The sequence below is a fragment of the Barbus barbus genome, assembly GCF_936440315.1.
Source record: "Barbus barbus genome assembly, chromosome: 5".
In the NCBI taxonomy this organism is placed as follows: Eukaryota; Metazoa; Chordata; class Actinopteri; order Cypriniformes; family Cyprinidae; genus Barbus; species Barbus barbus.
In genome coordinates, this window is record NC_136733.1 from 36,765,804 (window position 1) to 36,779,115 (window position 13,312).

At 37.2% G+C, this 13,312-nt stretch overlaps 1 protein-coding gene across 3 annotated transcripts in view; it reads right to left on the bottom strand.

The window, feature by feature from the left end:
• Positions 1–13,312, bottom strand: part of LOC306870537 (disabled homolog 2-interacting protein-like) — a 77,093-nt gene that overhangs the window by 25,171 nt on the left and 38,610 nt on the right. For all 3 annotated transcript variants that reach the window (XM_079417849.1, XM_079417850.1, XM_079417851.1), the window contains 3 exons: positions 7,950–8,103; positions 7,078–7,176; positions 4,689–5,243 (listed from right to left, as the gene is read on the bottom strand). In XM_079417849.1, coding sequence (XP_079273975.1) covers positions 4,689–5,243; positions 7,078–7,176; positions 7,950–8,103 — 808 coding nt within the window. The remainder of the gene's footprint in view (positions 1–4,688; positions 5,244–7,077; positions 7,177–7,949; positions 8,104–13,312) is intronic.

Genomic DNA, 13,312 nt, shown 5'->3' on the forward strand with positions numbered 1-13,312 from the left:
ATAAAAAGGGCATTTGTGACCCTGGACCACAAAACCAGTCTTAATCGTTGGGGTATATTTGTAGCAATAGCCAAAAATACATAGTATGGGTCAAAATTATTGATTTTTTTTTTTTATGCCACAAGTCATTAGTATATTAAGTAAAGATCACTTTCCATGAAGATATTTTGTAAATTTCTTACCGTAAATATATCAAAACTTCATTTTTGATTAGTTATATGCATTCCTAAGAACTTAATTTGGACAACTTTAAAAGCGATTTTCTCAGTATTTTGATTTTTTTTTTTGCACCCTCAGATTCCAGATTTTCAAATAGTTGTATCTCGGCCAAATATTGTCCGATCCTAACAAACCATACATCAATGGAAAGATGATGTATAAATCTCAATTTTGAAAACTAGTTTTTTGGTCCAGGGTCACATTTATGTTACACAAGATTTCAGTTTCAAATAAATACTGTTCTTTACATAATAAAAATAATAATAGTAATTCATCAGAGATTACCAAAAATCACAGTGTGTACAAAAATAGCATATTATAATGATTTCTGATGGATTATGTGACACTGAAGACTGGAGTAATGGCTTTGCGTCACAGAAATAAATGACATTCTAATATATATTAAAATAAAAAAACAGTTATTTTAAAATGTAATAATATTTCACAAAATTACATTTTTGATCAAATGCAGCCTTGGCGAGCATAAAAGACTTTTCAAAAATATTTTTAAAATCTTACAGAATCCAAACTTTTGAACAGAAAGAAATATATTGATATTTGTATACTTAAATACAGATACATGATGTTTAATTAAATACACAAATTTCTCTAATAAGATTAAAAAAAAAATATCCCCTGAAATTTTAATGTGGCAAGAAAGTTAATTTTCAAAAACAATATCTAGCTGATGAAATATTTAAAAAGCATTGCTAGAACAACTTTCAGAATTTTAAAACATTTTCCCAGGTTTCCATGACTGTGGGAATCCTTTCAAGTGAGCGAGATGGAATTCTCCCCAATTGACTGTATATTTCATCTCCTTCCAAAGTTTAATTAGTGGTGGAGAAAAAAGGAATGTACGATAAAAATCACACCCCCATGAAACTCAAGCAAGTGATAAACGAGTGTTATTGTTTCCTCTAGGGCTTGTGGTCTCTATGGGATATCTTTTCTCCATATTTTACATCACGAGCACTCTGGTCTCAGGTTCAGTCGAGGGAATACCGTGACCGTATCTACTGAAAGAAAAGTCTAATGCCTGTACTGCAACATTACCTTAACAGACTGAGAGCATCACCAAAGTGAGAGACATTCAGTTGTCAAGATTCCATCAGATTATCCTTCCCAGTGAATCCGTCACTGCAGGCTCAGTTTGGTAGCTCAACTAACCGTGTCCAGACTTTTCAAAGGAACATAAACAGACAAGCTCTGTTATCCACACAGAGGAGTCTGCTTCATCTTCATTTGAACCTAATTTAGTCCAATTTAATTTTGTTCTGTCAACTTATGCATCTGTCAGAGACAGACAAGCCAGCTGAAGTAGAACAAATAACTCCAAAAATACATCTTTTACATCTGCTTTAAGCACTCAGAAAATGACTGTTCAAATATAATTGAGTGCTTTAATCACACCGAGACTTAAAGCAGAGATCAGATGTTAGGAAAGTAAATAGCTAAACTGAGTCTTCATTCCTTGTATGAAATGCTCATTTAAAGGATTAGTTCACCCAAAAATGAAAATTGTGTCATCATTTACTCACCCTCATGTCACTCCAAACCTGTATACATTTCTTTCAAAAGAAGTTATTTTGAAGAACCAAACACAGTTTTTGGTCCCCAATAACTTCCATAATGAAAGAAATACTATGCAAGTCAATGGGGACCATCAATTGTTTGATTACCAGCATTCTTCAAAATATACAATATTAGCAGGGTATTTTTTATTATGTACATAAAATGTAAATGTAGTTATAGTATACTTAGCATGAAATAAATGTATTTTAAATATGTTTTAGTATATTTAATTTTCACTATAGTATATATCAATTAGGATTACTTATACTACAACATTTAGCTGAAATATATAGGCTATATAAATATAAAGTTTAAGAAATCTTTTGCTAACCAAGGCTACATTTATTACATATATTTATTTATGTCACAACTAGAAAGTTTTCTATTTTAATGTATTTTAAAATGCAGTTTATTCCTGTGATGGCAAAGCTGCCAGTCTTTAGTGCCATTTTTACTACCGAAGTTCAAACTATATTTAGTTTAAAACATTTGTCTATACTTAACAGGGAATTAATGACTAAATAAGTGTTTCAAAATCATTGTGATATTCAATGTTTCCTAATTTTATATTGATGGTACTGTAAGTATATTGTGACTATTTTATAAACCACCATCCCCTAATCAGGTTCTGCTCAGGAGCTGCTTTCCATTTGGAACAAATGCAACACTAAATCAGAAAGCATGCATAACTGTCACTTGTGTCTCATAAAATGCATCTGTACTGAAGCGCATTTGATCAGCTGGTTTAATTCTTCACATTGATAAATAACACATTCATATCACAAAAGAAAGTAGGCTGGATTTTACAGCTGTCCTTAAAACAAATGACCTTGGACAGCCTGGATGATTCCATCAGTGTTACAGTTTTTACGGCCCATATCCCTCAGGGCTTCTTTGAGAAGCGAAGTAATTAAGGATCAGTAATTAACAGCCTCAGATTAACAGTCCTGATCCCCCCTGCAGGACCCAGGGGACAGCGGATGAGGGCCAGGTAGGATATGAGTGACACAACCGTCCAGTTATGATGACCCTCTGTGAACACTATTGGTTTAGTAATAGCAGACTCCCCCCTCCCGTTCCCCCTTTATCCAGTAGTTACAGAGGCGAAGAGCAGCTGACCAGTAAAAGACACTAAAGACTTCTTTTAATAATGCCATGGAAAGAGCGGCCAATCTCAGAGTCAGCACTCACAGGATAATGATGCAGATCAGTTAGTGCTTCGTGGACCAGTGACCATCTCTAGTTGCGGTTCACAACTTACACGTATTTTCATTCTGTAATTTACCAAAAATCATCTGGCTCTAAATGTTGCAAGTTTTTATTCTCAAGTGATGTTGAAGTCTAGAAGCAAAGGGACTAATAAAAACCTCCGACCTCTGCTGAAGCTCAATACCTTATATACATAACAATTCACTTAAGATTTGCACTGACACCCCAAATGAACAAACGAAGAGAAGACCTCCCCTGTAGTATAAAAAAACGGTTCACGCTTCATTTAACTGATTCTCCATGACTAGAGGTAATGGCACTATAGAATAACTACTTGATGTGTGAATGAAAGATGTTAGATTAAAACACTACACTGTGTAAGCAAAAAAATCAGTTTCTTGAGAAATTACCCTTATGCCCAGACCCTGATTAAAAACATAGTGGTAGATTTACTATCTGAAAATCTTGTTTTGTGCTAAGTTTGTCTAATTAGACTCCACACAGAGGTTATGATAACGAGAATATACGGCTCAACTAAATATCTAAAAAAGTAACCAGCAAAATTGTCTTTTGTCTGTCCTGTTCTTCCTCAAACAGTGAACAGTGACATTAGTGCAGTCTAAACACGCTCTTCACTAAATGCCTTACATATACTAGAGGCTTATCCACCTCCATCTAAGGTCATTTTGCCTTTGTGTTTATATCATCCTGTGAGTCACTGCAAACATACCATTTACAACAACCCTGGATCTGCCAATCAGGGCCAGACAGACTTAAAAGCAGCCAATACAGATAACAGCAGCCATATTAATACCTCCCTTATGGTATAATGGGAAGATTTGCTATTTTGCTCTCTGGATCCTGCGGTAGGCTGTGAAATCCAGGGGGAGATAATCCCTCCGAAATACCTCTCAGCGTGAGAAAACCGACACACACAAATACAAAGATTCACAGATGTAGCCAATACAAACTACACACGATCTCTTTAATGTAGTATCCCTTTGTTAACCCAAATAGCAAGGAATAACAGCAGGATACTACAGCAGAGATAACAAACTGGAATTGGATTGCTTTTGATTCACCGTGACCTCTGAAGTTCAATAAGAGCATCAATGAAAACAAAATGCACAGGGAAAACACAACGGCAAAAAATTGATTTTCCAACTGCTGTAAAAAGTAAACCCACTGTCACATGAATAATTAATTTATAAATGAATGTTCAAATGAATTATTTGTTTGAATAACAAATCTAAATAATTCATAAATAAAGTTGATGTATGTCTAATGTTTTATATCTATCATTTATATACTAAATTGAGATTATTTGTGAATAATTGTGAATTTGTAATTACTAAATTATATATACACAAATATACATTTATCATCATACATATACAATATACAGCTTTATAAAGAATTACATATGTGACAAGCTTTTCCAGATGAATATATGCACATTCCAATATTCAATACTCAAATATTAAAGGTTGTAGGTATGAACCTTGTGATGGTCAACTAATGCCACTGTGTCCTTTAGCAATGCATTTAGCACCTTAGGACCTCCTTACTAAAATACAAAAGGCAGCTATATATTTTTGATGTATAAAGATCCAATTTATACTGTGGAAAAATAATAATCTAAAACCCTTTGCTAAACGACAAAATCTGTTAGACTTTTACAATACCTTTGCTTTGCCGGTGCTCTGTAAGATGTGCACCAGAGCGCAGGCCATTTCCTCTTTGTTCTTGACGCTGATGACCGGCTCCAGCACAGAGCAGAGCAGCATGTAGTTGTTGGTGGTGTACTCAGCAAACTCTTTGTAGAGCTCCATGGGCAGGATGTTCATGCTCTGGTACCGGGCCTTGATGCGGACCATGGGTCCAGCCGTTTTCCCTTTCCCTGGATTGGGTTGGCTGACTGGGTACCATTTCTCGACCAGCTGCCTGCTCGTGACATTCACCACTGGAATGCTCACCAGCCCCACGTAGTTGTTCTTGTCCTTTTTCTTCTTCTTGTCCGAGTCCCTATAGAGATGGACGGTGATGTTCTGGACCGTAGGGAGGTTATTGAACTCAAAGTGTTCACCCCAGAAAACGTTATCCGTCTTCAGCTTGCAGGTGGTGCGGGCATAGAGGCTGTCGTCCAAGCAGAGCTCGCAGAAGTACTTTTTCTTGGCTGGAAGGTCCTTAGCTTCGATGATCCACAGCTGGATCGTATTCTCCACCCGCCGACTGTTGTCCTAGAGACGGAAGGGCATTGTGAGGTCAGTGGACTGTTAGGCTGCCATGCCACGGCTGTAACGGATTATTACCGCATCAGTGTGGCATCTAACAGGGTCAATGATTTAGAGATGACGTGATTAAATACCCTCTGCTTCAGTTCACCCACCCTTGGCTTGAAATTAAAAGGCCCTTTATTTTAGATCACTTCATGTCCTTCCCATAAAGATAGCAGGGCGGTGCTGTAAATACTGTGTGACATCATTCAGCAGTTAATGTCATTCACTGGCCTTTTTTTAATAGAATAGTCTTTCCAGTGTGAAGTCATATGGTTTAATATACGAGGGACGGCCATAAAGTTGACCTGCATCATACTGCAGTTAAGCTTAAGCTTTTGTTGGACTATAATAGAGCTTAATTTATAGATATCCCTCCTTCCTCTTATAACGTAGGAGGCAGTGGAGGATGAGATCAGAATAAAACTAAATGTCAGTTATTTCTGAGGCCACAGACCATCGTGAATCACTGAACTGAACAGACTAAAGCCCTCGCTCACCAGCGGTATACAGCAATTCTTGTCCCTCCACACTGCCCCGCCCACAATTAGTGATGTCACGCAGAAGCATCTGTATTATTACCCGTTTTATTTTCCTTAATCATGCAGCCCTAGGCTGTATAATAAAAAAGTAAGGGTTAATGTTACTCACGATTTGGTTTTAGAGTCACGGTTTCGGTACGGTTTGGTATGTGCTATGTTTAGGGAAGAAACTACACTGGCAAGAAAATAAGTCCAAATAATCTAACTACAAACATCAGCACAAATAAATACAATAGAGCAAAGATACAGATAAAACAGCACTAGTAAAAAGTAATCACATTGCATATTTGACTGCATAAATTATATATTCATCCTTATTAAAGTTACATAGGCAATTCAATCAAGAGCAGTGAGCGATTTCCTTGTTTTTGTTGTTTGATGGACATTAAAAAAGTGCTGTAACTTTAAGACAATGCACGGATCCAATACACTGATAAATAATACATACATAATAAATAATAATACAGCTTCCATTTTTGAGTGAACTATGCCTTTAAGGCTTGAGGGATGAATTGCTCTATAACAGCAGATGACTGTACTAAAGGCACTGGGCATTGTGTAGGGCTCTATAGTGCTCATGGATATTCCCATACAAATAAGCACCCACTAAGGCAATTGATTTTGCATCTCGGTATTGAGGTGCTCCATTGTGCGCCCTCATCACAGATAATGAACTAATTAGGGAGACAGAAATGGGCCTCTGCTGCAGCAGCTAATGCCTGAGCTATGATCATCTCCACACTACTACAGCATCAACATCTGTCTGAAAGCATCATCTGTTCACGGCAAAGCTCTGTAAAGCCTAGCTCTGGTGTTCACCTCAGAAACCCACTGAGTAATTAAAATGTAAGGCTGAGCGATGGGGAGACATTAAACACATCCCCAGGCAAGCTGTGAAGAAGGCAGATATAACTTGAAGGTTGTGTTTAAATTTTTGTTCCAATCTAATTAATCATTAATTTGCTTAATCATTGATTGGTGAAATGAGCTGTCGGATGAGATCTTTTTTCTTGGCGCGTTCAAAGCGGCCATATGTTTCGCCGTTTCTCTCCTGCGTCTCATGTGCTTATATCAAAGAGCGTCAGAAAAAACTGCCCAGAATTTCAGCATTCTTTCAGATGCAGAAACATTATTTGATGTCTCTTTTTTTCTTTGCATTGAGTTGCATTTCCTCAGTAATAACTCAGAGCATCTGCATCAGGTATGATTTTAGCCTATGCAGGTATAAAAGCAACTCTGCAGAAAGGCGAGCTTACCTTATTAGGGTGGATGGCCCGTCGCAGGTTCTCCATCCATTTGTCTCTCTCTGCGGCTGAACGACAGGAAAAGCACTTACTACCCGTGGAGGTGCTCACCTGGAAAAAAGGTTGATAATTGTCAGCTTGCTGCAACAATCTCACGGCTCCCAGCTCACCCACTTACATCAAAAGCAAACCTGTGCCATGTCATTTGAAAATACGTTACAAAATGTAAAACTGAATCACATTTACTGACAGGTATTTTGGGTAAAATACAGCATTTAAAAAAACATTGTTCAGAAATCTGGATATAGACAATCACACATGTTCTGAACATTAAACACAAGCTATAAAAGAAGCTATAAAAAGAGATTTGAATTTAATCAAAACTGAATAAATTCTGCTATTTGATTAAATTCCCTCATTTGATTTGATTATATTCTGGTTGAATCCACAAGCTCCTGATTTGATATGATTCTGATTTTGATTAAATTCTGGCTTAATCCATAAACCCTTGATTTGATTAAATTGAAAATAATTTGTACACATTTCAGTTATAATACCCATATTGTGCACAATTCATTCTCTCTTTTTTAATTTAGTTGAACAATTGTTCTGCACTAAAATTCTAATTATTCATTCAAAATCAAAACTGGGATTTTAAAAATCGATTTTGGGACTGTTCAATTCAGATCACGATTAAATGGAAATCTATATAATCAGACAAATTACTTTTTGCCGGAATCTTGCCTAGTTAGAACCACTATCTTATGAATGATGATATACTGTAATATTGAATTTAATTGAACATTTACTAAGGGTTGAGAGAGATTAGATCAGTGAATTTATTGACGCATATAATGTAAAACAAGTGAAAGAGATGTCTATACCTCAAAGCAGTAATCTTGCCCGAGGATGGAGCTGTGCACTGGTTTAATAAGGACCTCCTCCTCCATGCTGAGGTCCAGAGCTTCTACTGCACTGCTGGGACTGAGCAAAGACTCGTGAGAGCGTGACTCCTTCAGCCTGGGCATCAGATGAGACCTGAGACAGGAACACACCACAAACCAGTGACACAAGTGTCTCTCGTGTACACACACACATTAATAATCTTGAAAACAAGACAAGATAACCAAATTGGTTTATTTATGGCAACCACAAAGCAAGTATTATCACTGCCTAAATTGCAGGTGTAATATGAGGGCACGTGTTCTGGTCCTATTCACAGACAGTGTGCTGAGACAACAGAGTCCGTACAGGCAGCCTTAAAGAGATATACAGGACACAGCAGTTTTGAGGATTAAAGAATAACAGATGTTTAAACCTCAACAACATAGTTTGAGTCTGCAAAGTGTGAAGACAGCAGCAATAATAGAGGTCATACAGCAAATTTTCTTTAAAGTTACTCCTAATTCAGTGGAAACAAACTTAATTTCAGACCATTGCAATTTAAACTTAAAACTTAAGAAAATAAAATACAGTAAACAAGAGTGAAAATATCTGAACTGGGTCAGAAAAAATATTCTGTATTACATGAGACATATATATTGCATAAAGGCATGAATTACTCATTAAGGCATGCGAATGAACACAGGCTTGCTGTTCAGCATGTGTCGTTTGAGCAAAGTGTTCATGTGATCTGACCACTACAGGTGTCATTAACTGAGCTGTCGGTTAATGTTAGTGCAAACTGATTAGTGCTCTGACAAGATAATTAGTTCCTTTTTCAAACTGTTAATTATCTCTTAATGATCTAAAATAGAGTTTAGAAAATCTCTGCCATACATTTGAATGTAAAGAAAAAAGTCAGAAAGGTACCAGATCATAGAGGAAGTTATGTGTGCTTGCATGCATGTGTGAAGAATGAAGCCATTTTAGATGCCAATACCACTTGTGTCACATCAATTCAACACGTTCCGCATCCATAATAAACAGTGATGGGAGATAGCAAGCATATCATTGGAAAATTCAACATGTTTGCAAGCTGCAATTAGAGTGGGAGATCTCATCTAGGATGAAGCCTATGTTGGTCTGAACTGACGCTAATTAGTGTTCGCTACAAAGCAGATCTGATCTGGGAACAGTTCCACTACTCATTCCTTGATGTCAGCTGGAGAGAGACGTGCACAGAACACTCTTCATTTTCTGATCTCCAAGGAATACATCACACAAAAATGAAAATTCTGTCATTATTTACACACCCCAATGTTGTTTTGCAGCATACCCCCTAAAAATTGGGTTGCTGTGCATCTGGCTGTGGTGAAGGTATAGTATAGTAGGTTAGGTAAGGTATTAGAATACAGACTCTCTGAAGATTTTAGCATGGTAATGGATATGACACTGTTACTGTTTTTGGTCTTGGCGGAACAGATCTGTTACGGTGTACAGCTGTTTTTACAAAAAAAAAAAAAAAATGGAATTTCGAATATTCGTTGAATAAAAAAAAAAACAAAAAATCCACATTTGAATGCAAAAACGCTGCATTCGAATTTTAGATGTGTGTCAAGCAGCTTTATATGTGGCACACAAGATGCGATGACAATGTAGGTGTCCTTGCATTTTAATGCTTTTTTTGCCTATCCAGTTGAACCCATTGGATGCGGTGCTACTCATTCAAAATATGATGTTGATGTTACCTCAAAACTGGAACCAACCAAAGGTATATTATACACAGAAGGCATATTATAGCATTTTCTATAGGGACATCTATCACCGTTACACTCGCGTCTTGCATAAGAGAGTGGCATGTTTAGAAAGCCATGTAAAATTAATGTAAGTTCAACTTTTAAAAAACATGTCTCGAGACTTTATGGCGGTTTTTCTGCATCCCACTGCATCTCATGTTTTTAAATTAAAAAAGTAGGCTACTCTTTGCGATTGGTTTTCGGTCCTTAGTATTAAACTATACATATTTACATGATGCTTGTTGTTTCTAATCGTTTAAGCGACGTATTTAATTATATATGGTTTATAAACATTATTTTATTCTTGTGCATTAATACAGTAATATTTTGCTTGATGCGCCCTCTTGTGCCCTCAGGAGAGAAGCCAAAAGCAGAAATTATGTCTTTTAAATTCGAATATAGATAATATTTTTGTATAAAATTCTAATTTAGTTTTTCAGCCAATTTGACAGCCCTACTACGCTGCTGCTGCTGCTCTTGGTTTCTGCTGTAGTTGTAGATTATTTGTTGCTGCTGCAAGCAAGTACAGGAACTTGCTACTGCCAATGCATACGGCGATACGTGCTGTGAGTATTTAAGACATACTGCTGCAGCAAAAAAAGCATATAAAATAACCTGTAGCAGATCTATACAGGTGGAGCTGGGGAAGTAGAAGGGTTTCAGAGGAACTCTGAAAGCACACTGCTTAAGTAGATGCTAACCAGCCATGTAAATGTAAAGCAGCAAGCTCATTGCAATATGAACCAATCAGCTTGTGCTAGGGCTGTGCAATTTATCACATGCGATTGTCGTGCGTCAGTACTCTCTTTTAATCAGTTTAGTAATTAACTAACACACGGTCAATTTTTGACCTCTTGTTAATTGTGATGCTGATGATGCTGTCTTGACATAAACCCACATTTCCCCACACACAAAGAGACAATAAAATCTACAAGGAAGCGACCCACATCTCTCTTCATAAACAATCATCATCAACAGTTTGTTGCTGTGTGTATCTCATAAATTATTTACTATTCTATATTACCCTGGACTCTTTATTTACCTCCCTTCCCCCTCTCCTTTGTTTTCCTTTCCTCGCACTCTCCTTCTTTCTCTCCTCCACAAAGATTTCCAGAGGTAAGACTATACTCCTGAGACTCCTTGTCTCCTAACCACTGAGGCTTCAGAGAGCAAAACGTGTGTGTGTACAGACTGGTTTATTTCTGATTGGCTGAGGTGAAACGAAGCAGAGGGCTCTGAGAGTAATTGGAGCAGAGGGGATTGTGGGATTGATCCATGCTTGAAGAAGCGTTAGAAAGACAGAGTATCAAGCTAGCAGTCCAAACGACAGGTTGAGTTCCAGGACAAGGAGAAACTAACGTCAGTTTTCCTGACCGGGAAACACTGATGGGATGACACTGACAGGAAGTATTGGGAATAGCTGTCAAAAACTAGCTTGAGCGAAAGGATGTAAGAAGAGAGAAGGAAAATTATAAAGAAAAAGTGTGTGTTGGGGGTTCATCTGAACTGTCGTCAATCACTTAGTTACTGGATATGAAACTTTCAACATCAAAAGAATGTTTTAAAGATGAACTTTGTTTTGAATGAAACAGACAGTTTCCTTGAGTAGGACTTAATATTAGCTCTTCAAGACTGTATCATGAGAGAAAAAGGGATCAGGGGTGAAAATACCTCAGAATCTCTTTTTTTGGAAGGGGATCAAGTGCCACTGAAACAGAAAACGTTTCAGCACTTTCCATTGGGCCACTTTTTAACCATGAATATGAAGGGCTACGGCGGTGCATTAAAGGAATAGTTCACCCCAAAATTAAAATTCACCCTCAAATCATTCCAAACTTGTAAGACCTTTGTTCATCATCAGAACACAAATTAAGATATTTTTGATGAAACACAAGACCTTTCTAAACCCTGCATAGACAGCAATGAAACTGACAAGTTCGAGGCCCAGAAAGGTAGTAAGGACATTGTTAAAATAGTCCATGTGACATCAGTGGTTCAACTTTTTTCACGCAAAAAACAAAATCACAAAAACTAAAATTAGGGGTGACCCCGAATAGTTGAAGACTCAGTGCTTCGATAGGAGGAGCCAGATTCATCTACCAATCTCACAGTCAAATATTCGTGGGGTGTTATGATAATGCCATTTTGGCTATCTGGGGGTGCTCAAATGTCTGATTTCACACAGAACTACTGGTTTTCTCCCAATAAGTTAATATACTGCCTATTAAGATAATGCTGTAAATAAGAATCTGAAAAGTAATCTGATAAATATTGTAACGTGCGAGAATAAATCCAACCACCCCAATAGATTTAAGTTTCACTTTCCATGATCCGTGACCGACAGAGGAGCGTTTTGGCGGCAGTGATTTAAATCTTTAACAAGACTCAAACTGACACAGGCAGAGTGAAAGACTGGATTTTTTTCGATCAGGTAGGGTACAAGTGATTTCAAAACATTTCAGCCGGTTTATATATATCGTATATATTATTTATCTCTATGAGATGCATTTGGTTGTATAAGATGCATTTGGTTGAGTTGCGCTGCAGTAAAACGCTTCATTGTAGTACTACGGTGATTATCTCTTCAGCACACAGTGTGAGCAGGACAAACAAAAATGCTGAATATTAATAACTATGACTGGGACTGTCATATATATACACAAAAGGAGTTCATTCAGAGCCGCGCAGACACGTTCACTTGTGCATTCGGGACATTTTGTGCAGATAGCCTATATGTCGTAATATTAACGTTATGTTGTATAAATAATGAATCGTATTCTATATGAGATAAATGATGAGTTAAATCCTATTGATTAAAATCCTGCCATCATATGCTTCATTCTACTGGTCATCTTCAGCGCGTGCAGCACAAAACAGAAATGCAGAACATTAATAACTACTGTCATATACATAACGTTATAATGAGAACACTGTTGTAAAACAAAAAGGTGAATTCTTAGGGTTTTGCGGACGTTTAATGTTAACTATCTTTTAATCAAAACATAAAACGTTATTTTTGTTTCTGCGAGGCGTCCGTTACACATTTTCCCTGTGTTAACGTCAGTAATTATGACTGTCCAATGTCTGACTTGACTCTTGGTAATGTATTTTGCCCCCACCCCCAAACAGAAATTCTGATTCGACTTTGTAAATCCTTAGACGGGGACACCCCTAACAAAAATGACTTCATTCAATATTTCTTCTCTTCCGTCTCCGGTCAAATCACATTAAAAATGTTATCCTGAGTACAATCGTATCTAATTTTAGAAATAATGTTTTTAAAGGACACTTTCTCATTTGTACTAATAAGATGTAACAGCACATTCTGGATCATCTAAATATTGCCACTGGGCAAATCAGAGTGAAGTGCATTCTGGGAGTTAAAGGTGAGCCTAGGAGAGGAAAAAGGGCATGTTCAGACAAGAGGATCGTGCCGAGGTGCCCTGTGTGAAATGTGTGTATGTTTACTCGTCCTTGGCTGTCTACATGTCGAAATAAGTCTGATTTAAAGGCAAGTGAGACTAATAAGGAGATGGATGTAGAACACCAACACATGGAAACACACCCAC